The sequence below is a fragment of the Apostichopus japonicus genome, chromosome 16 (genome assembly GCF_037975245.1).
Source record: "Apostichopus japonicus isolate 1M-3 chromosome 16, ASM3797524v1, whole genome shotgun sequence".
Taxonomy (NCBI): Eukaryota; Metazoa; Echinodermata; class Holothuroidea; order Aspidochirotida; family Stichopodidae; genus Apostichopus; species Apostichopus japonicus.
In genome coordinates, this window is record NC_092576.1 from 23,563,367 (window position 1) to 23,589,590 (window position 26,224).

The following is a 26,224-nucleotide window of genomic DNA, read 5'->3' on the forward strand; positions in this document are numbered from 1 at the left end:
CCTATTGACCTTTGCAATTATGGGCGGTGCTTATTTGATATTGGACGTTACCATTATATTAAAGGCGTAGTAAGAGAACCAGCGCAGTTGGTTAATACCCCAATCCAGTTTATTTGCTTATTTAGGTATGGTAGTGTACATCCCACTCAGTATTGTTCCATATGGGTTAAAGATAACTGTCATAAACAACTTCCACAAACAGCTAAGAAAAGTCTGATTCCATTTTGTAGATAACAAAGAATTGATATTCTTTCCCGCACAAGGCTGAAGACTTGATCAAGTCATCGAGGAGATTACGCTCTCTATGTATATTTTTTCTTTCTTACTTTATAACAATATTTATCTTCCTGCAGTGGAGTTGTGTTTTGTTACTGCTTAATCTTAAATAGTGAACCTTTTAACGTGATCTAATGACGGCATTGTTTCATTGTCCAAACTGTTAACATATTCTACGATTACCTTGATAGTATGAAATGTAAAACCAAAGGAAGAAAGTAAAATGTCTCCGATCCTACTGGAAATAAGACATCACAGATTTCCAAAATGACACCCCCCCCCCCCCCGACATATCTTTTTTGAAGCCTGGATATCTCCCAAACGGAACAAGATTGTTCTTAGCTTAAAAATAAATAAATTACAAAAAAAAATTAAATGTGTCATATATGCCAAAAATGATGGTTCGGTTGAACCTTGAAAGGGTACTTCCCATGACGTAATGCTGTCGTCATCAACAGGCTACGAATGTCGGGAAATTACCCTACAAAGGCTCATGTACTCAGGGGTCTTTTTTCCTATTCGCAGCCATCCACATTAGCTGTTTATGCTTGAAGAGTATGCTGGTTACTCTTCGACGGTGAGGAATTGCTGCTGTTCTTTATTGGTGGGTATCACTCCGTCAGCGGTTGGCAACGGAACTCGTGGGTTGGGAGGGGAGTGTCACGGATGCACCAGTGGCGGAGCTAGGGGTATTGGTCGGGGGGGGGGGGCGAGAATGGTTTGTAGGGGTGCTTTCGACACTATCTAAGCGGAGCGCAACCACAGGTTGGCGCGGAGCGTACATAAATTGTTTGAGTAAAGATACTCTCTAGATCGCCGGAAATGACCCTTTCCGGGCCTTGCTAATTTGCAGATAAACGAAGAATAAATAGGTGTCATCGCCAAATTACACCAACAAGATGTAACAAATGTCAATAGGTAGATGAGAGCGCAATAAAAAAAGTCAATGATAGCGAACAGGTAAAAAGTGGTAAAAAGCTGAAAAGGGCGCCAGCAGTCCATTTGAGTCCGACAGGGGGGGGGCATCCCCCCCCCTTGACTGTTTGGACGCTCCGCCACTGGGATGCACGCAGAGTATGGTGAATTCGATCAGGGCTGTAAGGAGAGCAACATGAAGTGAAGCCAATTGTGAAATCGTTGATACGAGAAGAAGTTGAGGGCGATATACAGAATCACTGAGTCTAGTCGGCTCTGTCGCTGGCTGAACAAGTCACTGACAACAATGAAATGTGTGTTAAAATGTCTGTCGCTGAACTACGGGAGTATATAGCAGTGCCTTCCAAATATATATATATATATATATAAATATATATATATATATATATATATATATATATATATATATATATATATATATACATATGTATGTATATATATATATATAGATTTATATATATATACATACATATGTATATATATATATATATGTATATATATATATATATATATATATTTATGTTCACATTTTTAGCAGTTTGCCATCACCCTCAATCAATGGAGACTCATGTGGAAAAAGTAAACTTTTGACAAATTAGCAACAAATCGCGTGAAACCATAGCCTGCATGGTGATGTGAAACACAACACAATTCGAAACGTACGGGGTACCCAAGGTAATACTTAGTTAGTACCACTTTGCGCAAGCGTAGAATAATCGCCAGAGACGTCATTGCTATATTCATGAACTGAGAGCATCTTTCTAGGGAAAGGATCGGAGTGGGGTGGGCCATGACGTGGCGTGGCGTAGCGTGGCGTGGTGTGGCGTGGCGACGATTGGATGCGAGAAAATGCTACATTTGATTTAGACGAAAACATGTTTTATAATTTGAATTGACCTTGAATGGTTTGTATGTTTGTTTTATTGTTTTGTTCACTGTTCTGTTTGTCTGTTAACTCTGTATAGCCTCATACAGAGACCTGTTTATCTTATATAATCTATGCAAATCACTGAATAGCAACAAAATGATGTCAAATTACTGCAATATCAAGCTAAATTCAAAATTGAATACTACGGAAAGAAGTACACGAGGTAGAGAAATATGCATGGGCATAGGAATCGGGTTATTTTATAGGGATTATCCCCATTCATAAGCCCAGCCCCCACCCCCCCCCCACCAACACATAATTTGCCAAGAATAAACTAAAACATGACATTTTAGGAAAATGAAAATCGCTTCGAGAGAAATACTTCAAATACTGCAGCTGCCTGGGGATCGTGCACTGTAGGTCTTTGACAAATTGGTGGCGCCCTACCGACTACGCTCCTCTCCCGATATGGTTATATTTAGTGTTGCATGATAATAATAATTAATTAACGTGTTATTCATCCAATACCATGCACAGTATATACAGGGTAGCAGGAAACGTGGGGAGGCCGGGAGAAAGTAGTTGTTATCCTTTTATCCACATCCATCCCTCCTCGACAATTAGACAAAAGAAGGCCGGGGGGGGGGGGGATACTTTTGAAAATGAGCACTTTCATATGTAGAAAACTGGAACTGTTTGAACTTGCTGCAGCTTCCGGTGGCGGGGTGGAAGGGGGTTTCCCCTCAAGTCCCCATTAGGGCTTTTCACTTTTGTCGGTTCCTGCCCTTCATATTCGCCATTTTATACTAACGTACGCTCTCCTCTACATGGCTGTCATTCCCTAATTAATGGCTTTCACTCCATTCATTTGGTAACATTTTTTAAGGTTGGTTCTTTATCTAAACGTGATGGATGGAAACAGACAATAGTGTCATGAATCATTCAGTAATTCGATACCCCTACCACCCTTCACCCCTCCCCCACCCCCATCCCAACACACACACATTATACACACACATATTTTAATCGGGACGTACGATAACCCTTCTACATTGTCGGGTAGCTGATTCTGCACAATCTCCAAGTTTTTCGTGAAAGATTTAGTATAGAGATATAAGCACATGATGAAAAGATTACGAAACGAAGTTTCATCATTCGTCACGGAAAAATTGTATAAGTCTATACATATTATAATGCATGTCTGCGTCTCTATATATATACTGCGACATTAACTTTTCAGATTGATTTTTTTTGATGATTTTTCATGATGTCGCCATAAAATTTAAATTTGAACCATCAAACAGGGCAAAGAAAGCTTCCAAACACGTGAGTTATACTGACAGCTGATTTTGGCGCTGTTCAACAATAACATGTTTTGTATTGGCTGGGTTGACCACTTCAACGTTTTTTTTTTTCTGAAATTGTTGAGTCGACATTTCATTGTAAAAAGTTTGACGTTTCATCTCCGAAATTTGACTTTATATCACGTGAAGTATATTTATTTAAAATTTATGATCTTTTCCTCGAAATATTAACGTTTTATCTCGAAATTCTGACGACTTTAACTTGCAGTGTTAATTAACCTGTCATCTCGAAAATTTTGACATTTTACTCGGAAATTTCCTGCGTTTTATCACAGAACTCCCACGGTTCAGATGTTTACGATACCTTGAATTGTTTGCATATCATCTCGACATATTGTGATGTTTTATTTTAAAGTTTTGACATTTGACCTGAGAATTTTAAATAGGCTAACAAACTTTTAATGTTTTATCTCGATAGCGACATTTTATTAAATAATTTTCGAGATTGTACCTCGTCATAGCCTATATATTATATGGAGTCAATTTATCGCTAAATTCCGACGTTTTTCCGCAATATTTTAACAAATTAAATTGATCTTTTATCACGAACATTCAACATGGCATCTCAAAATTTTTAATTTTACAACATATGGATGTAAAATTTCGATATTTCCTTGGCTTACGATATGAGAGTAAAAATCGGTCACTTGATGATTTTGTTCATGATCGGGTAAAGCAAACGACATGAGCCTATCAAAACTGAATTTCTGCCTAACGTCAATCCTTTATTTTTGTTTGGTTGTTGAAGGAATACAAAGTATTGGAAAGTTCACAAGTTCAACCCAGTTTTACATCGTTTATATCACGTTACAGGTTGGTTCCTTCAATGTCGTCTGCTACCATCATACCGTACTAAACGCACGACACTTCCAACTAACCCGCAACTTTCAGTTCGTATATATATATATAATGTTATCGTACTATACGAAAGGCCGACGTGTGGTTGTTATGGTGACGCAAGTATACAACTTCGAATGCCGCCTGCCCCTTTGGCAGCTTACCCATTGTAGCTATCTTTAACCCTATTATGGTCTATAGAATCTGCTAAGAGAGGATTATCCATTCAGATTGGCATAACACAAGACGTTAAGTGGATTTTTTGGTAACAACAAGCAATCAGTACACGTTATATTCGATCAAGTATAAGGAATACTTTATTGTGTTGAAATCGGACGGTTTATTAAATATGGCATTAACTTCGCTGATTACTTCCAAGGAATTACCACTATTAATTTAGCGTCGTAAAAATTCCAAATGGGGTCAAATTCGCTGAATTAACTCTCATAGGACCGTGTAGACACTGTCAACAAATATAGTTTATCTATTTCGTGGTGTGTGTTTGTGCAAACATTATAGGCCACGGATAGGCTCATTTAGCGTTGGAACTTCGACCCTAGCGACGGAGTCACGCAGAAGGTTCAAAAGATTAAATAGGGCTTTATATAAGAAGAAGAAGAAAATAAATTGGAAAGAATAAATAACGAAAGAAGAAAGATGCTAAAATGTGATGATAACGGTGAAGATTTTCAGCCGCAGATACGGTTGGAGTTTATGGAGCATGAAATGGATGATCTAACGGGAACGTCCCGGCGGGTTGGAACGAGTAACACCTCGGACCGATTGGACGGTATAGATAAACGTTATCTATCCCAATCGTCTGTGGCGTTTTACGGAAGGAGTCATTCAGTTGATAGCAGAAGTGACAAGTCATGGCTAAACGCTCCAAGATCCCAGGTAAATTAGTTTGTCAAATATTTGCTGCATTGGTTCAGTATATACAAACAGTTGTTGATACCAGTTACACGAACAGTCTTAATGTTTTACCGTGTTCGTATAGAGGTCCGTATGGCTACCTCTGATTTTTTAGTGGTTACTAAATTATACCCGTCAATTTAAAAATGAAAAAAAAATGGTTATGCGGGATACAGCGGAAAAGCTTTGTGGATAGCGATATGGTCATCTATATATTGGTTATGATTTCCATAATTCTGAAAAACAGAAAGATTAATACTCAATAGTAACTGTCTTTTATATCCAAATTCTTAACTTACAACCCATCAGCAGAGGACATGTCGATGCAATTTTCTTGTAGGTTATACCGAATCCAAAAAATGTTTTTTTTTTACAAAGGGGAGGGTGATGCTAATATATCACATACCTATAGCCCGGTCCTCAATATACGAATGACTTTTGTATATATGCATGTGAAGTACTTGGCAAGCACTTTAGCTTTTCTTGAAAACAGTCGTACAGAATATTTTACGTACTGGAGTTGAGGTTTCTTTTTTGAAGGCCTGCGGGAGGGTGAGGGCGGGTGGGGGGGGGGGCAGGGGAGCACAGTAGTCAGACCGTTCAGTATATATCCGTGCTGAAAATGTCACCTGTGGCAGCACGTCCAAATGGAATCCACTATAACTGGAAATCTAGGGAGAGAGAGAGAGTGTGTGTGATGTCGGTGGGGGGGGGGGCATGTATGGCCTATCCCCCCTGGTTCCCCGTGCCGCGGGCATTGCGAGGGGCAATTGAGTCAGAAAATGAAGGAAAAACACAAAAGAATAAGAAGAACAAAGAACAGAGACAGGCCTTAAATGAGATGATTTTAATGTTACACAGTGTGGTCTATATATCGTCCATTGTGTCTTCCATTGTATGATATTTGTATCACTCGGGTTTATTAATATTAATAAATTAGCTACATTCCAATGCAGATTTTTGTTTTCGCGACAAATCGCCGAATTCTAGCACTTCTACCAATCTAGATTTTACCCAAATAATACATTTTCCAAAAAAAAAAAATTAAATTGTAAACCGGTGGTTAGAAACCGACATGATTCGAAATTAGCATGCATGGGTTTATAAATTAAAGTAAGATGCCGGTCGGAATTAAGAATCAACCCATTTGGTTGTTCTGGTTGTTTCTTTAGTTCAAAAGATATCAGTTCCGACTTCAAGTTACTTTACCGCAGGGGACAGAAAGCTTCTAAAAAGTGTGTGTGTGTGGGTGGGGGGGGGGCATGTCAGAGGGGCACTTTCCCATTCCACAACCACCACTCGTTATGCTATAAACCGATACACATCGGTCTTATCACTTAAATATAGCCTATATGATGTGTTAGTATGCTATCAATACTATTATGGTCCACGTAACTCTATCAACCTACATCTGTACTTTTGTCCATCCATAATTTAGAACTTTCGGCAACAAAAAAATCCTACTGTGTTTATTCCTTGAACAAAAGTCTTTAGCAACCTCGGTTAAATCCTTAGCATGTACAGACTAAAAATAAATAATTAAAATAAAATATTATAATTTAACAAAGGCTTAAGATATCCAAAAGACAGTTCTTCATCAAAGGAGCACATTTTATTTACCAGTAGGGCACATTTGTTATTTTGAAGAAAAAATGGGGGCGGGGGGGGGGGCACGTGCCCCCAGTGCCCTGGGCTCCTACCCCCTGTTTTACAGCCCCTTGCGAGAAGTTAGCAAAACTTAGTAGTAGTAGTAAGTTGAGTCTCGTCTATCCGACATGCTCAGTGATTAACCTCCGCCACGTATCACGATCTTGCGCAAGGGTTATTGCTCTCTCGAAATTGTTAATGTTATAACGTCCTAAAATTGCGACTTTATTTTCCCAAGCAAGGTAGTCACGGGCCTTACTACTGGTTTAGCAGTATGTCTCAATGCTTCTCTTAAAGCAACCTTCTAAAATAGCAAAACTTCTATGTGTTTATTTGAAACTATACTTGAAACTAAAAGAAGTTGGGTAACATTCAAATTTAAGAAAGACATAAAAAGGAATCAACTGAAATTCTACCCATTTTAACGAGAAACAGTCAATTATCACTTCTTGAAAAAAAAACGAACCCAGCTGGGCTGAGCTTATAAACCGTTCCATTTTCAATTAATTAATTCACTCATCAAATTACTTTGTTATCGATAAATTGATAAGAATCGATACACACCAGTGCACGGAGACGATACAATATGATAACTCAATAGCTGCCAAGGTTAAATGTTGGGTATTTTATTCATATTTTATGGTAACCAAAGAAGTATACAAACTAATATAAATGACACGATTATATACATCATATAGGCTACCGACGCACGGCGTAATTGAATCGCGAGCAGCGCTTCTGAGAATTCATCTCCACGACAAGCCTGAGCTCACTCCACTACACACAGACGACAAGTTGTTTTCGCCGGTGATACAAAATCCTTCGCGCCCTGTTGTGACAGTAAAAAATTCCTGTTACCACGGAGACGATGTCAAAAGTTCAAATGGCGATTTACGGTGAAGATCACGTACGAGCATAACATGATAATATAATGTGGTTGTAACATTGAAGATATTTTTTTTTCTTTACAAGTACATCGCACCTGTAGCTAATCAATCACGTGGGGACAGATTTAAAGCATTATTGAACAGAAAAGGTGTCATCACTTTAACCTATATATGTTAAAAACATATTTTTCTTAGTGTAATGGAGACACGGCCAATCAGGTGGTGCCTGCTTGCGACATCCAATAATTATAAACAGAAACTCATCCAGGACAACGAGGAGATCGTATCGGTACAACCTGTCTCTGACAAGGGGATGGGAGGTTGGGGGGGGGGGAGGGGTGTACAAGCCTGATCGAGCACCTGAAGATTGGGGGATATATAGAACAGAAACATTTATAGGGGAAGATAAATAAAGATGCAAAGTTGACAAGTATTTATTCAGAGTGGAAGAAGAAAAAATATAAAGGAAAGAAATAGGAAATGGAAGCTAACTACACTGTGGAAGGGGGAGGGGGAGGGGCTGGCTGCTCCAGCCCTGGGAAAAACCATCTTACCTGGAGTATATAACCATAATCTGATAATCTGATAATCAGTCAGTTATATTTACGGCGCTTAATTTAAGGGACCACAAATGTGGGAGAAAACCGCAAGGGCTTTTGTATTACAACTTTTACGTCGGGTGGCTTCCAATTCAACATTTTAACACAAATTTGGAATCTTTTCAAGTCTGAAAACCATTTCAGGTGGGAAAATCGTAGATTGCTCTTGAATGAAACACCCATGTTACTATAACCCGGCAGGGGATCGAACCCGCTTTTCAAGTTTGAAAATCATTTCAGGTGGGAAAACCGTAACTTGCTCTTGAATGAAAAACCCATCTTACTATAACCCGACAGGGGATCGAACCCGCTTTTCAAGTTTGAAAATCATTTCAGGTGGGAAAACCGTAGATTGCTCTTGAATGAAAACCCATCTGACTATGACCCGGCAGGGGATCGAACCCCCGAGTCCTCCCGACTGCCTCATTGCCGCAAATGCCATGGTCCGCCATGATTCAATTCGGCCGCAGCACTGGTATAAACCATGAAAACGGGGGGGGGGGGAGAAGAAGGGGGGAACACTATCCAGTGAACGGGCTGGTCAGCGAAACAAGCTACGGTGACTGACCACCGGCCTCTATATATTCTTTCTGGAGTGTAGCAGGAGTTTGAAATAATGAGGGATTAGTAAAAATATGAGGATCGCGGGAAAGATGCCCATGAATAACGGACGGATATAATTGACTACTATATACTTGTATTTACTACTCGGTTTTTAAAGATATGACTTAATGGTAACACTTCATTCATATAGTCCAAGAATAATTACAAAAAAAGAAGCCTTAGTAATAATGGCGGGCCGATATGTATTTCAGAGAAGTATTTGTTTAGAGTAAAGGAACAATCATACGTATGTGAGTTCAAATTTACGAGGATGAGTACTGGTACAGGCAACTCCACGCTAGAACGAGAGTAGCGATCGAGTCGCTTTGAGTCTGATGTGAAGCATGTATAATTATCATATTTAAAGCATTCTTAATCTTTTATCATAGAGTTTAATTTGCGAACTTTTCACTGGAAATTTGATGGTTTTATTAATATTGTTTGTAATTTACTATGTTTATGTAATGTTTACATGTAATGCGCCTTTTTAAGAATATATTTACATTACATTACATAACATATTTAATATGAAACGCGGCTCTGCTATATCAAGATCTTAGATATTATTGGGTGGGTTGGAGGGGAATGGGGTGGGGGTGGGGGGGGGCTTGACGGAATTGAGAGTACCGGGACTTTTCTATTGAGAAACCAATATAAACACGTTCATGTACATGAAAGTAAATTGACTTGTTAGAGAAGTTGAGGCCCGCAGTCAAACCATTCTGAGTAGTAGGCCTATACAGGGCATCAACAATTTTGAGGAGAAGCACAACAGGCATTTTGTACACATGATGGCCGGTGGTACAGTCTGATGTAGGCTAGAGTAGTCTGTAAAGAGGGGCACGGACTACTAACCCCACCCCCTCCCCTCAATTGGCCTGTTAATTTGCATTTGAGTTTCAGCGTCTTATAGGTCGGAACCATGATGTATATATGACGCACCACACCTTCCGTATATATTATGACCACCAGATCCTTAAATCTTCCATATAGACGTAAAGTTGACAAATATTCTCAAGCTATAACTACACTTGCTGCAGAGCATGTACAGCAAGTAAGTTATGTTATTTTGACTGTAATAAAAATCATATACATAGTAACGGATTGACATAGTCCACGAAAGCGACAACAAGTAGCCTATGGCCCTATTTCGATTTTTAGCATACTAAAACACACACATGACGGCAAGCTATAGAATTAACTAGCCCCAGGCTACTAATCTGGTAGATAGCTGAAACCAGAATGAACAAAACATATTGATTATAAAATCTTAGCTTGGATAAATTTACTCAGCCCTTTTCGTAACTGTCTAATTGATTTTTGTTGTTGTTGGTAGTACCCCATTATTCATACAAGAATATGTTAGTATGTATTTATAGGCCTATAATGCAGTTAGCCAGAACTGTAATCACTGTTACTTAACGATCGCTAAATAGTTCTGTAGGGGCTGATGAACTGGGACGTCATTTTCTGATCGTCTGACATGCATACCCTACCATATTAGCGTTGCCTGAAATATGAGTTGGCCCTTATACAAATGCGTTGCCAGAGGGGAGAGAATTTTTTTAAGACGAAACGTTTACTGTAAATATCGCACCGGTCGGTCATACGCGCTGTTGCAACTTACTCGATTTTCAGGCCTCCTTTTTTCCCCGCACTCACGAGTCCTATACACATAATATATACATATAGGCCCCCATACAATGGTGCGGCTCATATTGTGTAGTCATATACAAATTGGAAAGAAAAAACATCATGTTTTCAAAAGAAACAATTTTCTAATTGGTGTCCAAACAGTAGCTTAATTGTCTTGACGTAAACACTTATTTTATATAACCAACAACAAACAATTTCACAACGTTAGAAAATACACAAAAGATAGTACAGGTCTATTTTTAATTTTAGGGACTTTCCCTCCAAACAACGCATGCGCAAATGGCAAGTTACGGCAACTTTGGTACAGCAGCTGCCTGTGTGAGGCACAGAAAGTTATGCGAAAACGAAGCCTTACGTTAACAATGAGCTGCGTAGTAATCTTGGGCAGTATAGTGAACGTCATATTTGGTGCGTCTTTTCTTCCTTTCACCGTTAGCAAATTCACCGTTAGCAATACTGAGTCTATATCTGCCACCGTCGTTTACGATTATATGTGGCTTTAGTTTAGGCTAGGCTATAGTAGTTTAGGCCTGACAACTTTAGGTAGCATGTATACGTCATATAATTGCCTATTGACTTACACACTAAATCGTCAAAGTAATGTGGTCTCTAGTCTAACTACTGTACCTGTAGCAGTTCTCACTATCTCAACCCTACCCATCACTGGACAGCTGACAAGTTGGCCGTTCTTAGAAATTTTCTGTATCATGACCATGAACATATTCGATATGAGTTTTCGTCATGTAAACAAGCCTCTTTACTCAGTACTACTACTACTAGTACTAGTAGTAACAATGTTGTTTGCTGCTCCTGGGAGGCCTAAAGTTGTCTAAATTGACTCACTTTTGGCACCACAGTTACATCCATTTGTTTATTCTGACATCTAAGCCCCCCCCCAAAAAAAAAGAAAAAAAGAACAGATTTTGTTTGTTCACATCTCAGAAAGTTGTTCTCCTGTTACTTTTCAGCGATTGTCCTGAGAACACTTGGGCAGACTGATATAGACTCTTTATGAAGTATGCTACCGTTAGGATAAACTGAACACACGCAGCCATCAATTTAGGCTACACTGATATAATAAGATGGTAGCCTAACCATGGAAGTATTACCAAAGTTAATAGGGCCTTAGCCATAAATCAACGTACTTGATGTCTGTATGGATGAACATCCAGTAGCACACGTACAAACACATTGGTTATCAATTGTATGCCACTTGAGTGGGAAATGTACATTGTGAGTCGTTGCCTTTTGTATTTTGTCATATCAAACTTGATAAATTAGAATTACTTGTAGTTATACACCTGAAACTGTAGATATTGCATCGACTGATTGCATTATATACCGCCCTTAGTCGTGATGTTTGCAAGAAAATAAGTTTCTAGAACGGCAATCCAAGACCCAGGAGGACTGCTCAACCTCATGACCCATCAGATTCCCTGCCTTCATATAATCATTGTTCAAATTGCACAAAAGTCTACCTTCTGCTTGGATGTTGCCAAGCTCCATAAACTGTCAATGAATTTTTCCAACATCTGGAAAGATCCCTCGACTTCTATTCAAATTACAAAAAAATTACAAACAACAAATTCTATCTGGACCCATAATTTTGCGGACCATCATGCTAGAAGATATATTTGCCGAGATTTGTTTTCTAAAGTTCTGTTTCTTTCATTCCTCAATCCAGGTAGCTAGGCTCTCCTTGCCTCCCATGGTAGAGCATACTCACGGAGGGACCAATGGCAAGAAGTTTATGTCAGCATCCTATGCTGGACCTGATCTCAGAGGTCATGTAAGTTAATATATGCGAGAAATTGTGAGGTCATTTATTATTCATTTAAATTGATACATCATGCAAATCAGCATACTGTAGCTATAGGCTACACACTTTCGCAAGGTGAGGTCGTTCCTTACACTAAATATTTGGTTCCTTGCAGTTGTCTAAATTTGTGGACGACATTGAACTTCTGAAGGGACTATAAACGGAAGCAAAAATAAGCATCATCTAATTGGTACCAAAAAGTTGTCCTCACCATGTCATTATAACGTTGAAAAGATCTTGTAGTTGGGATGTGAAGTATCTTCTCACAGGTTAAGAATATCAGTTATGAAATGACAGTCGATTGAAGGCAATCAAAAGAAATGCTCAGAGTGTATATCAAACTAATCCTTTTCTCTCAAGATTTTGTGATTTTGGTGAAGTTTAAAAAGACAACTAATTAAGGTGTATTTCTGCTCGTATCATTCTCCAGGATTTGCGATATTCCAGACGACGTTATCTACAGAATGTCAGCGCAGAGAACAGCAAGAGAGTTGTGTCCTTTCTTAGAGTAAGTATATAATGAAACAATGTGTTTTAAGAATGTGTATGAAGCTGGCAGCAAATTGCACGACTGAATACGTGACCCTTAGAGTAAACTTATATTGAAACAATTTGATTTATGAATGAGTTTAAAGCTGGCCGAAAATTGCCACACTGAATATTGAAACGATGTGTTTTATGAATGTGTTTAAAGCTGGCCACAAATTGCCACACTGAATGCGTGACCCTAAGACTAACTATATTGAAACAATGTGTTTTATGAATGTGTTTTAAGCTGGTTGCAAATTGCCGGACTGAATGTGTGACCCTTAGAGTAAGTCTATTGAAACAAAGGGTTTTATGAATGTGTTTAAGGCTGGCAGCAAATTGCCGGACTGAAAGCGTGACTGACTCAAATCGATCATTCTGACCTAGTTCTTGACAGCTGTGAAGACCCATATAGTCTTCCAACCGCTCACTACAGACAGAATCACTGATGAGCTGCACACAACGACTAAGCTTAAGCTCACTTAAATACAATTGTTACTTGTTTAGATCAAACGCAAAATTGAAACAGTACAGTTGTAGTAGTGAACTACTGTACCACACAATGCAGACTGAACGATTGCTTCATAAAACGGACACATTCTTGATGGGATAATTGTGAGTGCACACAAACAGTGCCATGTTGCATAACAACTATTTTATGTAACAACAGGTGAGATTGAAGGAAGGGTTGGGGATTGGGGGATAGGCATTTATTTTGATGCGTTTTTTAGTGTTGAAACTGTTTCTTGTTGCAAAAACACTAATAATGATGTATTGTCACAATGGTAGTGTAAAAATTCACAGAAGGCTTTGCCATTTACTATAGAAAGGCCACAAGTGTTGTGGTTGCATGTTTAATTACCTGTAGGTTGTAAATTATTTGAACTTTAACATTCCTTATATATCTTAAAAAATGTCCTTTTGGGAAAATGCCTTGCTTACTAACAGATAGTATCCTTTTGATATAAAGTTTATCTGTGTTGTCCGAAATATGTTAGCCATGCAACGGTCAGTCTTTAACAGTGTCTTGTACAACATTATCCGAAAACAGAAGCGACTCCAGGACAGAGACAGGATTTGGTTAGACGATGGAAAGGATTCTGAAGCGGAAGGGAAATACGGTGACCAGCAAGAATTACCACGGCAACCGGTAAGATGACCTTCAGACAGGCTTCACAGAGCAATTTTAATTATTATTTCAATTTTTTTTAAATAATACATGATTGTAAGGTTGTAGCAGTAAACAACTAACATGGCGACCATGAAAGCTGAAAGGAAACATCTGTCTTTATCAGACTTTGTTGTACCTTGATGATGTTTTTCTTACCTATCCTTGTAATTATATGAATTCACAAATAGTTAGATACGGTCCCTCCATACTCAATTGATCCATTCATTTAGCTGCTAGAATTAATTAGCAAGTCGCCAACGAATTAGCGCAAGGCAGTATATTAATTAACAATTGTTTTCCAAGCATTCAGGAAAAGCTCTCTTTTTTTAAGTTTGGGCAAAATATGCTCTGTATTTTATATTTCAATTTTTTTTAAAATAATACATGATTGTTGGTTGTAGTAGTAGCAGTAAACAACAGACATGCCTACCATGAAAGCTGAAAGGAAAATAAAAACCAGACTAGGTTGTGATGTTTTTATAAAATATTACCAAATATTGAATCTGTCTTTATCACACTGTGTTGTACCTTTATGATGTTTTTCTTACCTATCCTTGTAATAATATGAATTCACAAATAATAATTTAGTCCCTCCTTACTCGATCGATCCATTCACTTAACTGCTAGAATTAATTAGCAAGTCGCCAACAAATTAGTGCAAGGCAGCATATTAATTAATAATTGTTTCCCAAGCATTCAGGAAAAGCTCTCATTTTTTCTAGTTTGGGCAAATTCCTGTGAAATTAAAACATTATTTTATCAATAATTCTTGCTAGTGCAAAATTGTTGGATTCATGACGTGTTATATTTTAGTAGTAATAATTAGTTTTGGGTGAAAATTTTATTTACCGTTGACATTGTTTGTTTTCCCTTTTTTTTTTGGACAGAGAGTCAAGAGTGTGAACCTCTTTACTCAGTACAACGAGGTCGGAGGTCGGGTGAGCAAAGAAGGTCATGTGACGGAGGGGTTGTACTTGACCCCTCACAAACCAATCGGTGGGAAGTCCAAGAGACATCGCAATGCCGACGTGCCTTCGGAGCGTGGAAAGGTCAAAGGTCACAATGCACTGCAGAAATACGTTTTAGATGAGTTTGATGATTCCGATGGGGAAGCAGAAGCCACTCAGAGTAAGGATGAGGAAAGAGGTTCCGAAAAATTGCAGGAAATACTTTCGTCAGCCGATGGACCAGAAAGAGAAAATTTGGACTCTGTTGTTAGCGAATCTGCAAAAGCTACTTCAGAAAAGTCTGGTGTCACTGAAGAAGGATTCATTGGGCAGAGAGGGGAACTGTTTCCTCCAGTAGAGGGGCAGGATGAGGGTGGGGAGGAGGGGTATTGGGGAGGGGAAACCTTGCCAAAGATCGACACAGAAAGAATCATCTTGACGCGAAGGGCCAGCCTTCCAGGGAAAAGTTTATTGCAAGACAACACAGGAGAATTGAAATTACCGGCATTGGGTGGCGAGAGGGCTATTTCAAAATCCCATGAAATACTGACTGGGGAAGGGAAGGATAATGAGGGCAGCAGACTCAGCAGTGGTGTCGACAAAGAGAGATCAAAAGAAGACAAGACCAAAGATGATACTCCTATAGAGATGAGCTGTACGCTTCTGCCACCGTTAGCGAATCTCGCCGAGGAACGTTGCGAAAGTTGCGAATCAGACGAAGGTGAAATGCATGCAGGGATTTCCTCCCCGGTCACCAGCGACGGTGCTACGAAACACAAAGAAACGTCAGAAGTTCTTGAGGGTGTTTCAGAGTTGGCGTCCGAGTTGCCGGAACTGGATAAAGAAAGGGGATTTCTGGTCAGCCCCGTCATGACACCTCTCCCCGATGAGACGGTGGAGTACCTCGACAACCATTCGTCATCCCTGAAGAATTCCTCATTGGTGCAGGATGTATTAGAGGGCGACATTCACTCGAAAATTACTCTCGAGAAGAAAATCGTGCAGCTTTACGTGTCCAGCGTACTGTCAGGTAAATTTTTATCATAACTTACATACTTGCCGAAATTATGTTGAATATGCCCGACTCTGTTGCCCCACATGTTACGTGGATCCAACATCCAAAGGAAGACATGGATAATGTCGGTTTGTTTTCAACAAATGCCTTTTATCTTGAATATAACTCAGACCAAAAGTTTTTGTTCTAAAAATTGACGAAAGGTGAGTTACTAGCAATGTGAAATATTTTTTCTGCCTTGTGTTTACGTTATGTTTGTAGTCGTTCTTTGGCCTCACGCCTGTTCGGTCTGTTTATGTAGCGTGCATATTCCCACAGGAAGTTAGTTTTATGAGGTCATCGTCTCCACCACCTTCGGAACTACTACACTAGTTCTAAGGCAGGGGTTCCCTAATGGGGGTGCATGAACCCCCAAGGGGGTGGGTGAGTCCATCCCAGGGGGTTCGTGAGAAGTTTCTAAAAGTCAAAACTAGAGTACTTTTTGTTGAACTAAAATCTGATATATCATAAAATTTAGTAATGTTCAAAAGTCGTACCTATCGACAACTTGCTCTACAATATTGAACTGGATCTTTTACGAAGCACTGTTATGGGTATTATAGTATAAAAATGACTCAGATCGTGTCTCGAAAAGTTGGGAGTTCGTGGACAACTCTGACATCCACAGGGGTTCCTGGGGGATAAAGTTAGGGAAACCCTGTTCTAAGGAGTAGATTTGAACCCCCTTTACTTGCCAGAAAATATGAATATGAAAAGTACAACCTTTTCGCTTCCTCGTTTCTTTCAGACATGGAATCGGAGCGAACCATTCTCGTGAGTAAAGTGTTCAGTAAAGGCCTCCGTCAGTTTTGCAAGGAGTGGGGCTACGAGCTGCAGGTGATGGACCCACACTGGGGGCTAAAGGATGTATGGATGGACAATCACGCACACGCAGACATCTGCCTGGATTTACTGGAGAAGTGCAAGACGGCCGCAAATGGACCCTTCTTTCTGGTCAGTGTGTATACACGTTGGGTAAACTGCAGGCGGGACATAGGAAACACAGACGCTAAAGTTAATTACAGAAAGGACAGTTTCGATGGCCTTGTGAATGAAGATGATTAGATGAAGCTCAGACTACTGAAGATGCCAGAGGAATTAGGGATAAGAATGGTGGATAAAGGGACCTAGGCCATTTATAATTGTGGAGGGATATGGGATGAGTTGGGAGGTCTCCTATATAAACTTGAACTTGGATGGCATTTCTATGAAGACTGCTAATGTTTAATTATCCCAAGCATTGTGGAAAATGCATCCAAAGAATATAAGCGGCAAACAAACTATAAATCATTGCATTTGATAGATTCAGAAATTTGTTTGCACTATTGTCAATTGTATTAGCAAGTTGGTTCTAGCATCTTTTTGGGCTTTTATTACTTTAATAAAAACATAACTTGTTAACTCTAACGGCGACCTAAATTGTAATGGGAATTTAGTATCAAAACAGCACCGGAAAAAAATTTGTGAAAGAAGTCCGCTGTAAGGAAAATTTACTGAAAGGTAACTTCCTTTGTAGTAATCATGTACCCTATTAGTTTTATTGCAAAGTGATTTCCTTCACCCCAGTTGATGTAGTTTCTTTTCCTAATTATTTGTAACGAAATGTCAACTGTTCTGTTTATAAATTGGTAGCATCCTCAGAATTATTTGCATTAGGGCCTAATTGTGTTTACCAACATTGTTGACAGACCAGTAGGCCACAAATCTGTCTTGGATTAGCCTTTGTTTGGTGGAGAATCATCAGTTGGTAACATTGTTTTGTTAACAGAGCCCATCTAGTAGTAGCCATGAGGTTTAGGTAGGTCAGCCATCTTGATCTGATAAAGCGGTTCATGCTGTTGTTTGTATTGAAAGGTTGTCACAAGCTGGTGGCATAGAGTTTTAGCTGTTGCCATGGTTACCTTTGAAGTTTGTGTAGGTCAGACTGGTCAACCAAATTTTATCTGTTAGACTGACTTTTAAAGCTATGTAGTTTGTAATGAACTTAACACAAGTCAGTATAGATTATAACAGCTGTTGCCATGGTAATATTTACTGAAGTTTTCTTTCTATTCCAGATGATGGTAGGACAGAAGTTAGGCTATCAGCCATTACCTAAGCAACTCAACCCAGATGAATTTTCTGTAATCACTTGTGGCATTAAGAAGGAGAAAGATGCCCTAATAGCTGCTTGGAAAACAAAACTGGCTGCCATGTGAGTCTTGAAACAGCATTCTTAATAATCTATGTTGTGACATATGACAATGTAAGTTTGTCCATGATTTGCACTTGTAATAGAAATATCCATATAGATGCTGTTGCTTAGGAATTCATTGCTTAGGATAGCAAAAATTTGCCTTGATAGTATCTCATACTACTTTAAGGTAGTTATCATAGTTAATCTCTAACTACTTAAGGATTTAGCTGGCTGAGAGATTGTGAGATTGCAAAATTCCATTGCCGTAGTGTTAAAGGTCATCCTCTCAGCGTGCACTGGCATCAGCTGATATTACATACATCATAGTCTTTCATTCCATTTAAAATTACATTCATCTTTCCCTAATAACTCCATTCAGTATGATCGTTGATCCAATATTAATTAGGAGTTCTACAATATTATTATTTTTTTTCCATTCCTGTTTTTCTGTAACCAAAGTCATTCTTGTGTTCAATAGTTCTTTCTTTGATTATCGGTCAATATTAATGAGACAGACAATGATATTTTCTCTTATATTTCATGATTAAATATGAAATTTTGACATCCTTGTAATTTTGTTCTCAAATCTTGTTGTTATTCCTATGCACCATTCTTTCCCTTCCCATTCACATTGTTATATCAATTTAATCAGTTTGAAGGTTTTTGATAAAAAAAAACTCATAACCAAGTAGTTCATTAGCTAATTGACAAGAAAATTTGGCAGTTTGCATTTTGATCGACCATTAAATATACAAGTTTCTGTTCGATGACGTATTGAGAACTGAGTTGGATTAATGTATGATCACATTCTTTTAACATTTTTCACTCATTTCCACCTTTTTGACATTTCACACTTTGTAAAAGTTTAAGGGGTGTGTTTAAAAGCTTAATTGATTGCAATGTTGTTTTTTAGAAATACTCCGTAGATTAGGAAAAATTATTGATGTGAATATCAAAAAAAAAATGCTACGTTAAACATGGAGTTGTGCTCTGGAATCGATGAAATTCTGATATTTAATGATTTCCATTGATTCTGTTTGTCTCCCTCAGTGAGTCGCTCGACAACAAAGGCCTCGGTGTTGAGGACGGTGGCACCCTCATTAGCAGGCGTATGTCAATATCAAGTCAAAGGTCACAAAGGTGAGCAATCTTCCTAATGAATATTCATCACTTAAATTGCAATACTAGAGGTGGCTAGTCAAATAGGGAGGTTAATTTTAGGCAGAATTTTTAGTCTATTTATAGTTTAGTCCAAGAGAGACCAAAATGGGTGCTGGGAAATGTTTCTACAGCTATATTGTGGTCAGATATCCAGCTTTGAAAGGTATGCTTAATCTCTGGAGCCCTCAGCTATTAGGATCAAGATGTCAGCTAAAGTAATAGACTTAAGGTGAAACCATTGTTTTATAACTTTTAATAACTCAACCAAAACATATTCTGATAACTTCTCACTTACATTTACATTTTCATTTACATTCATTGTTATTTACATTGACATTCAACAACACCATTTGTTCCTTCGAAAGTTTGTAATAAATTTGTAAAACGTGTTATATACTTGAGGCAAAGAGCAAATTGTGTTTTGTTGTTTTCCTAATTGAATTTTTTCTGTTGCATCTGAAAACTGACCTAATGGTTCTACATGTTAAACTAAGTAATCCAGCCACTTTCATTGATGAGCCTAAGTACCTGTAGGCAGTTTTAATGGTTATTGTTAGGTGGTACAGAATACAACCTAGGTTGATAACAGTGAATTTCTATGCTGCAACCACACCACTTTTTGAAACAACCTGTGTTGCTTTTTTGTTACCCAACCATTTCTTTCCCTAATTAAGAATGCATTGCAAATTTGTTTGTCATCAAATCCTGCTTCTAGGTGTCACATTTTCATTGATGTGTTTGTTGCTGCCAGCATTTGGGTTTCATTTAGTTTATTACTTCTAATTAACAATTACCATTTAATTGGGTAAATATGGTGTGCTGAGTTGTACTGTTAAAGTTCGCTCTATCTGATGTCTTTTGTAAATCATGTATTCTTACTTAAGGACTATTTCCTAACATAGTTACAGTTTCTAACATCTTCTCAATGGTAGCTTAGTGTCCCCCCCCCACCCCACCAACACCCTACTTTTTGCTCTCAAAACTGGTGCGGTATATTCCTCGATATAAAAGATCATTTTATATCATCAAAATATCTCTTTCCAACCTGACAAATGTTTACTTTTGCTTGAGTGTAAAATTCCTGTTACAATCAATATGCATGTATTACTTATCACTTTTGTTTTTCCCTTCGCTAACATTTACCCCAATTATCCTTTTTTCCCCCACTCGTAACTCATAACCTTGATAGAAATGCCATATCAGTCTACCCTGCTTTGCATGTCATTAACACGTCATTTGCATATCTATATATATTCACATTACATACCATCTCCAGGTCATTTGGTAGTAAGACCGGTTTTAAGACTGGTGTCAGTAAAATGATGAAGTCGCTGAAGGCTGCCAACTTGGTCTCCAAACGGTAAGCCAAGCCATGCCTTGTAGGCACTCACTAAGCATAAACTCCCTCCTCCCTCCTCCCTCCTCCCTCCTACCTCCTGCCTCCTGCCTCCTGACTCCTAGCTTTGTCTATTTAAACTCTCAGAGGATGCATTATAACTGCCTGCTTGCTGCACTCATGCCAATTGGTTCATTAACACATCTCACAATTGATACACAGAACTGTGCTTTTTGTTTCATTGTGTTTCCATCTCATATTTCATGAAATTACATTTCAATTTCATCTGAAATATGTAACTAACATTGTATGAAATTACAAAACAGAAATGTTAGCATGCTGTTTTGGTATTCACTTTAATTCCCAATTGTTTGAGTTTCATGTGTGTTTGTATTAACAATGAAAAATAAAACTGTTTGTCACAAAATTTTGACTAACATTTGTAGGATAATTTGCATGATAAAAACAATTAAAGATGTGAAGGAGGAAATTATTAGGAAACAAAAAACTAGAATTCTAGAGATGTGTACATGACTAGAACAAGTATGCTACAAGGAGATAAACCTATCGAATGAAAACAATAAAAATCTTCTATTTTTACCTTGTTTTTTCATTTTGTTTTATTTCCGTTACAGGCGAAGTTCTGTCTATGGGTGAGTTTTGGGAAATATTTTGTTGCAAGTTACATATTGGTTACAAATGAAGCTGGTTGTTTTTTCAGTAGTAAACTTAAATTAATCTTGCCTACTTCCCACAATGTCAAACTCCATTGTCTTCCATAACAAATGCAGGGGAGGGGGGGGGTGGGAGGGTCGGTGTGCAAGTAAGCCATTTCAATAGTAAATAATAATGCCATATATATACATTAGAAGTTTCTAGCTATAATTTTCTTTATTTTATTCTCAATCTCCAGAGATCATTCAGAGCCAAAGGAAGACCCAGAAGTCACCGCTCAGAAAGCAGCTGAAAAGGAATGCGATGATAACTTGGTTGCCATGGAAACGTGGTACAAGTTAGACCTGAATCAGCTCCCGCCAGCGTACGTCCTACAGAATATCAGGTAAACAGGTCCTCTGAGTACACAGCAGTCAGTAGTTCCATACCGCGAAAGTGTCCATTAGCTATAGGTTGCATCCAAAAACCCGCCATTGGTACAGCAGGGCAGGTTTTTTCCAGTAGGTTAGCTGAGTGATCAGTCAAATCTTTTCGAACCTAAGTTGAGCTGCCTATTCGTCTATTATGCAACTCATCACACAGCTAGTAGCCAAATCACTATCAGATCAAGGCAGACATGGCAAGGTGTGAACAAATCAACTCTCCCAAACTCACCAGTGTGTTTGCAGAAGTCAAGAGAGCTGAAAAATGCAACCTATGGTTAATATGGATGGCCACTCCTTCTGCTTCTTGTATTAATTGGTAAAGCTGTACAGGGGTACATTGTAGATGTTGTACACTTAGACATTTATGCCAGTTCTTTTGTTTGCATGGGACGTGTGATTCTGCAGTAGGAATAATGATGATATTAACGTCTTTTATATCTATTTGGCGACAGTTCTGAACTGAGGGATTTCACAAGCAGTGACAAGATTAAGAAACAGAGGGCCAGGAACCAGTGGACGGTGATCTACAAACAACTCCTGGACATCATCAAAAAGTACCTCTCGGAGAAAGTGCTCACCGCCGAAAGATGGACAGAACTAATGGAAACATGTAAGAAAAGCATATCAGTTCAAAGGTCGAGGATCGTACCATTCTGTTATTATGGCAGGAAGAATGTTTCCGCAATTCACTAATCCTAATCTCCTCTGCATGACCTGGTGTTGCTATACAACAAAATTGATGACAGTTCAGTCATTCACTGAAAGTAAAATTTTATATGATACCATGCAGCTGAGAAAACTTAGTTATGTCAGTGCAAAACCTGCACAATGTCTATGGTAGGCTATGAAAGCTCTAAACCTAACCACTGTTACAGCTGGCTGTCCTTTCAGATTAAGCTCCAAATTATTTAAGGGGGGACATGAGGCTAAACAAGAACCAAAATATCGTTCAAGAATTATCCCTTTCTAACAGAGTCATGCAAGGAATATGGATTAAAGTAATTTTAAGTTCTGACAGATAATTATTACCATCAAATGGCAGTTTAAAGCGATTTTTATGTTGTGAAAATTATATACTTTTTAAGTAAAGTCACCCAGGAAAGAACCTGGGCATGACAACTACCAAACGACTGATCCGCTCTCAACCCCAGTCCCCTTGCATTGAGACTGTGACTGTGTGATCATCGTCAGGTGTGCATCACTATTCCCCTCGAAAGGGAACAGATACTACACATGATCTTAGCCGAAAGGCCGAGAAGTTGTGAAAATTATATTACCATCAAATCAACTCTGCCGTTGCAAGAATACAAAATCAACTTTATTTTCTGCTAAAGAAAGTAATGTCATAGGAGTAACTTTTACAAACCTCATTGTTCAAGATAACATTGAACTCTAAGCAAACCTTCTAAACTAATGTATCACATTTCAAGGATAAATCAACAATAACGTTATAATGAGAAATTGTGTTAAAGCTATTGAAGAAAATCTGTCATGATGACATCACAAAAGTACTATGATCTACTTCCTGGAATTATGCAGATTTTATCTAATTAAAGAAGTTAACATTCAAACAAACAACACACATCTAGACGAGAGATCTTCTCACGAGCTACTGTATTTGCTCGAGAGTGATATTGGACTGCCTTCTCACGAGAGACTTGCTCATAATTTAATTTACTCAAGTATTTCCCAAGAGACTTTACTTATATCTTCTCATCAGAAACATACTCATAATTAATTTACTCAGTCTTCACATAAGAGATCTTCCTAATTGTTTATAATAGTGTAACGTTAGACATATCACCAGCTAATTCGGCTACGACGTGGGTTCTGTCGTTAGGGACGAGATATTTGTGGTTGGGTTTTCAACTATTACAGTGTACATTTGTTTTTCTCCTCCATTTAAGTGTCACATTGTCCAGCATCGAATTATCTCTTTAAAGCATAACATTCTACCAATTGTGCAATATAAGATTTAGAAAAGGTAAACATCTTGAAAATGTCGCTAGGAATAGGCCAACAGAGGTATCCTTGGATCTCCATCAACTTGCTCGCCATTTTCTCCTTTAGTACCCGAGAGTGAACTAAGGACCGCTCTCCCGATGGGAGCGCCGGCCAAGAGCGATGCAGTCTACGTCATAAACAGAAACATTCCAGATCTGAGGAGAAACCTTCAAGATTTTACGGCGAAAGAGTACATCGACCTCCTTCAGATGAAGTCGGAGGTGGACGACCCCAGCTACGAGAGAGTACAGAATCTGAAATACGACGTTCTACCAAATGTGGTCAGTTTTAAGAATGTCGACTATCAAAGTGTTAAGGATATTGTAAAACAAAGTTTTGTAAAAAATGAAAACATGTTTTACTCAGTAGAATTTGAGTTATGGTTGACCCTGCATGAATGTGCAGGTGAAGGCCTGGTGTAGCAGTAAGAGTGTCTGTGTTGCCTCCAAACTGTGGATCATAAGATAGAATGTTGTTGCCATGACAACCATGACAATTAATTTTATCCTGAGGTCACTACTGTGAATCCATCTCTAGCCAAATTTTTCTTTGCTCTTGTCAAATCAAAACTTCAGTATGAAATTTTCCCCGAACAGTAATGAGGGCGGTATTGAAGAACTAAGCATGCATAGACTCTGGCTGTGTGAACTGATCAATTCAACTTGGCTTCGGCTTTGAGTACAACGTCTTTGTATGTTGCCGTGTTGGGCGAATCTAACAGTGATAGTAGTTTCCGACTTTGGGATCCACTTTACAGTTGTGATGACTTTGCAATCCATGGTCCATCTCAGACATTTGCAAGGTCGTTAAGATTGACTCCATAGTTTCCCCATTCCGGAAAAAAAAGGGACACAAATATGGGCAGATCCACCAGAGTCACAAAATGACGAAATTTAGGGATAAATTAAATACCTCAGCTTGTTACATTTTGATGTAAAGAATTAGTTGTATCTTTATAGAAATATGATACAAAATGCAATGAGGATGTGGGTTTGACCTAGAGATGTATAAAATTCACAGTAATGTTGTTATCAAGTAATCAACAACAGTGATCACAAAATTAATGACAAGGCTGTTTGTCCCATTAAATTAGGAATAATATCACATTTCATATATTTCATGTTTTGTTTTCACTTCTCACTGGATACAGGTAGGAGAGCAGAACATTAAAGAGGTCAGCGTTCGTTGGCATAAAGATGGAATTTCGGGGCAGTCGGACCGAACCCACTCTCTTTACCTGGATAATGTATCGCAAGCTTGCCACGACGTGCTTCGGTCCAGGTTAGAACGCTTTTTTGAGAATGATCAGGAGTCAAAGGTCATCCCGACTGATGTTCTATATGAAGACGTTGCCCAGCATGCCCTGTTTGCTCAGACCAGGTGAGTATCGATAATTACAAAACAATAGTCACGGAAGGTTCGTTGGGGGTGGGTGTGGGGAGGTTTACTCAGATCAGGTTAATATCGATATCACAAACAGTAGTCACAGAAGGTTCATTGGGGGTGGGGGTGGGTGTGGGGAGGTTTGCTCAGACCAGGTGAGCTCGATGATACAAAACAGTAGTCATGGAAAGTTTGTTGGGGGTGGGGGTGGGTGTGGGGAGGTTTGCTCAGACCAGGTGAGTATCTCGATAATACAAAACAGTAGTCATAGAAGGTTTGTTGGGGGTGCGGGTGGGTGTGGGGAGGTTTGCTCAGATTAGGTTAGTATCGATAATACAAAGCAGTAGTCATGGAAGGTTAGTTAGGGTGGGGGTGGGTGTGGGGAGGTTGTCTCAGACCAGGTGAGTATCAATATCACAGACAGTCGTTGAGGAAGGTTTGTTTGGGGTTAGGTGGGTGTGGGGAATGGATGGGTCAAGATTGTTAGAACAGAGGGAGGGATGTTTCTGGAGAAGATTGTCTTAATTATTATCGTTCAGGGGAATGGTGGTGATAGTGTTGATGTTGTTGGGGGGGGGGGTCGGAGATAGGAGAGGGGTGATATACTGGTGATGGTTTTGCTGGTAATGTATGTGGTAGCATTCATTGTGTTGATGGTAGTGATGATATTGTTTGATATGTCACTGGTGAGGTTTGTAATGATGGTGGTAATTGTTGTCGGTGAAGGTGATTGAGTTTTTGTAGTAGTAGTAGTGATGGAGAGAGTAGCCGTGATAGACGGTGACAATGGTGATAATGAGTAGCATTTTGATGGATGTGATGATATTGTTTGATATGTCACTGTTGATGGTTGTAATGATGGTGGTCATTGTTGTTGGTGAAGGTGATTGAGTTGTGGTAGTAGTAGTGACGGTGAGAGTAGCCGTGATAGACGGTGACAACGGTGATTATGTTGGT

General features: G+C 38.8%; 1 protein-coding gene across 3 annotated transcripts in view; it reads left to right on the forward strand.

Moving 5' to 3' along the window:
* Positions 1-4,477: 4,477 nt before the first annotated feature.
* LOC139982692 (NACHT domain- and WD repeat-containing protein 1-like) overlaps positions 4,478-26,224 on the forward strand; it is a 36,478-nt gene continuing 14,731 nt past the window's right edge. Inside the window, exons 1-14 of one of the 3 annotated variants that reach the window (XM_071995736.1) lie at positions 4,478-5,178; positions 12,273-12,377; positions 12,838-12,915; positions 13,987-14,085; positions 14,994-16,083; positions 16,856-17,061; positions 18,165-18,301; positions 19,334-19,423; positions 20,721-20,804; positions 21,416-21,433; positions 21,694-21,840; positions 22,333-22,490; positions 23,951-24,165; positions 25,035-25,264. In XM_071995736.1, the coding sequence (XP_071851837.1) occupies positions 4,939-5,178; positions 12,273-12,377; positions 12,838-12,915; positions 13,987-14,085; positions 14,994-16,083; positions 16,856-17,061; positions 18,165-18,301; positions 19,334-19,423; positions 20,721-20,804; positions 21,416-21,433; positions 21,694-21,840; positions 22,333-22,490; positions 23,951-24,165; positions 25,035-25,264 (2,897 nt within the window). In that variant the 5' untranslated portion in view covers positions 4,478-4,938. Of the gene's footprint in view, positions 5,179-10,880; positions 10,997-12,272; positions 12,378-12,837; positions 12,916-13,986; positions 14,086-14,993; positions 16,084-16,855; positions 17,062-18,164; positions 18,302-19,333; positions 19,424-20,720; positions 20,805-21,415; positions 21,434-21,693; positions 21,841-22,332; positions 22,491-23,950; positions 24,166-25,034; positions 25,265-26,224 lie in introns of those variants that run through there. The other 2 variants (XM_071995738.1, XM_071995737.1) reach the window with 2 other exon arrangements.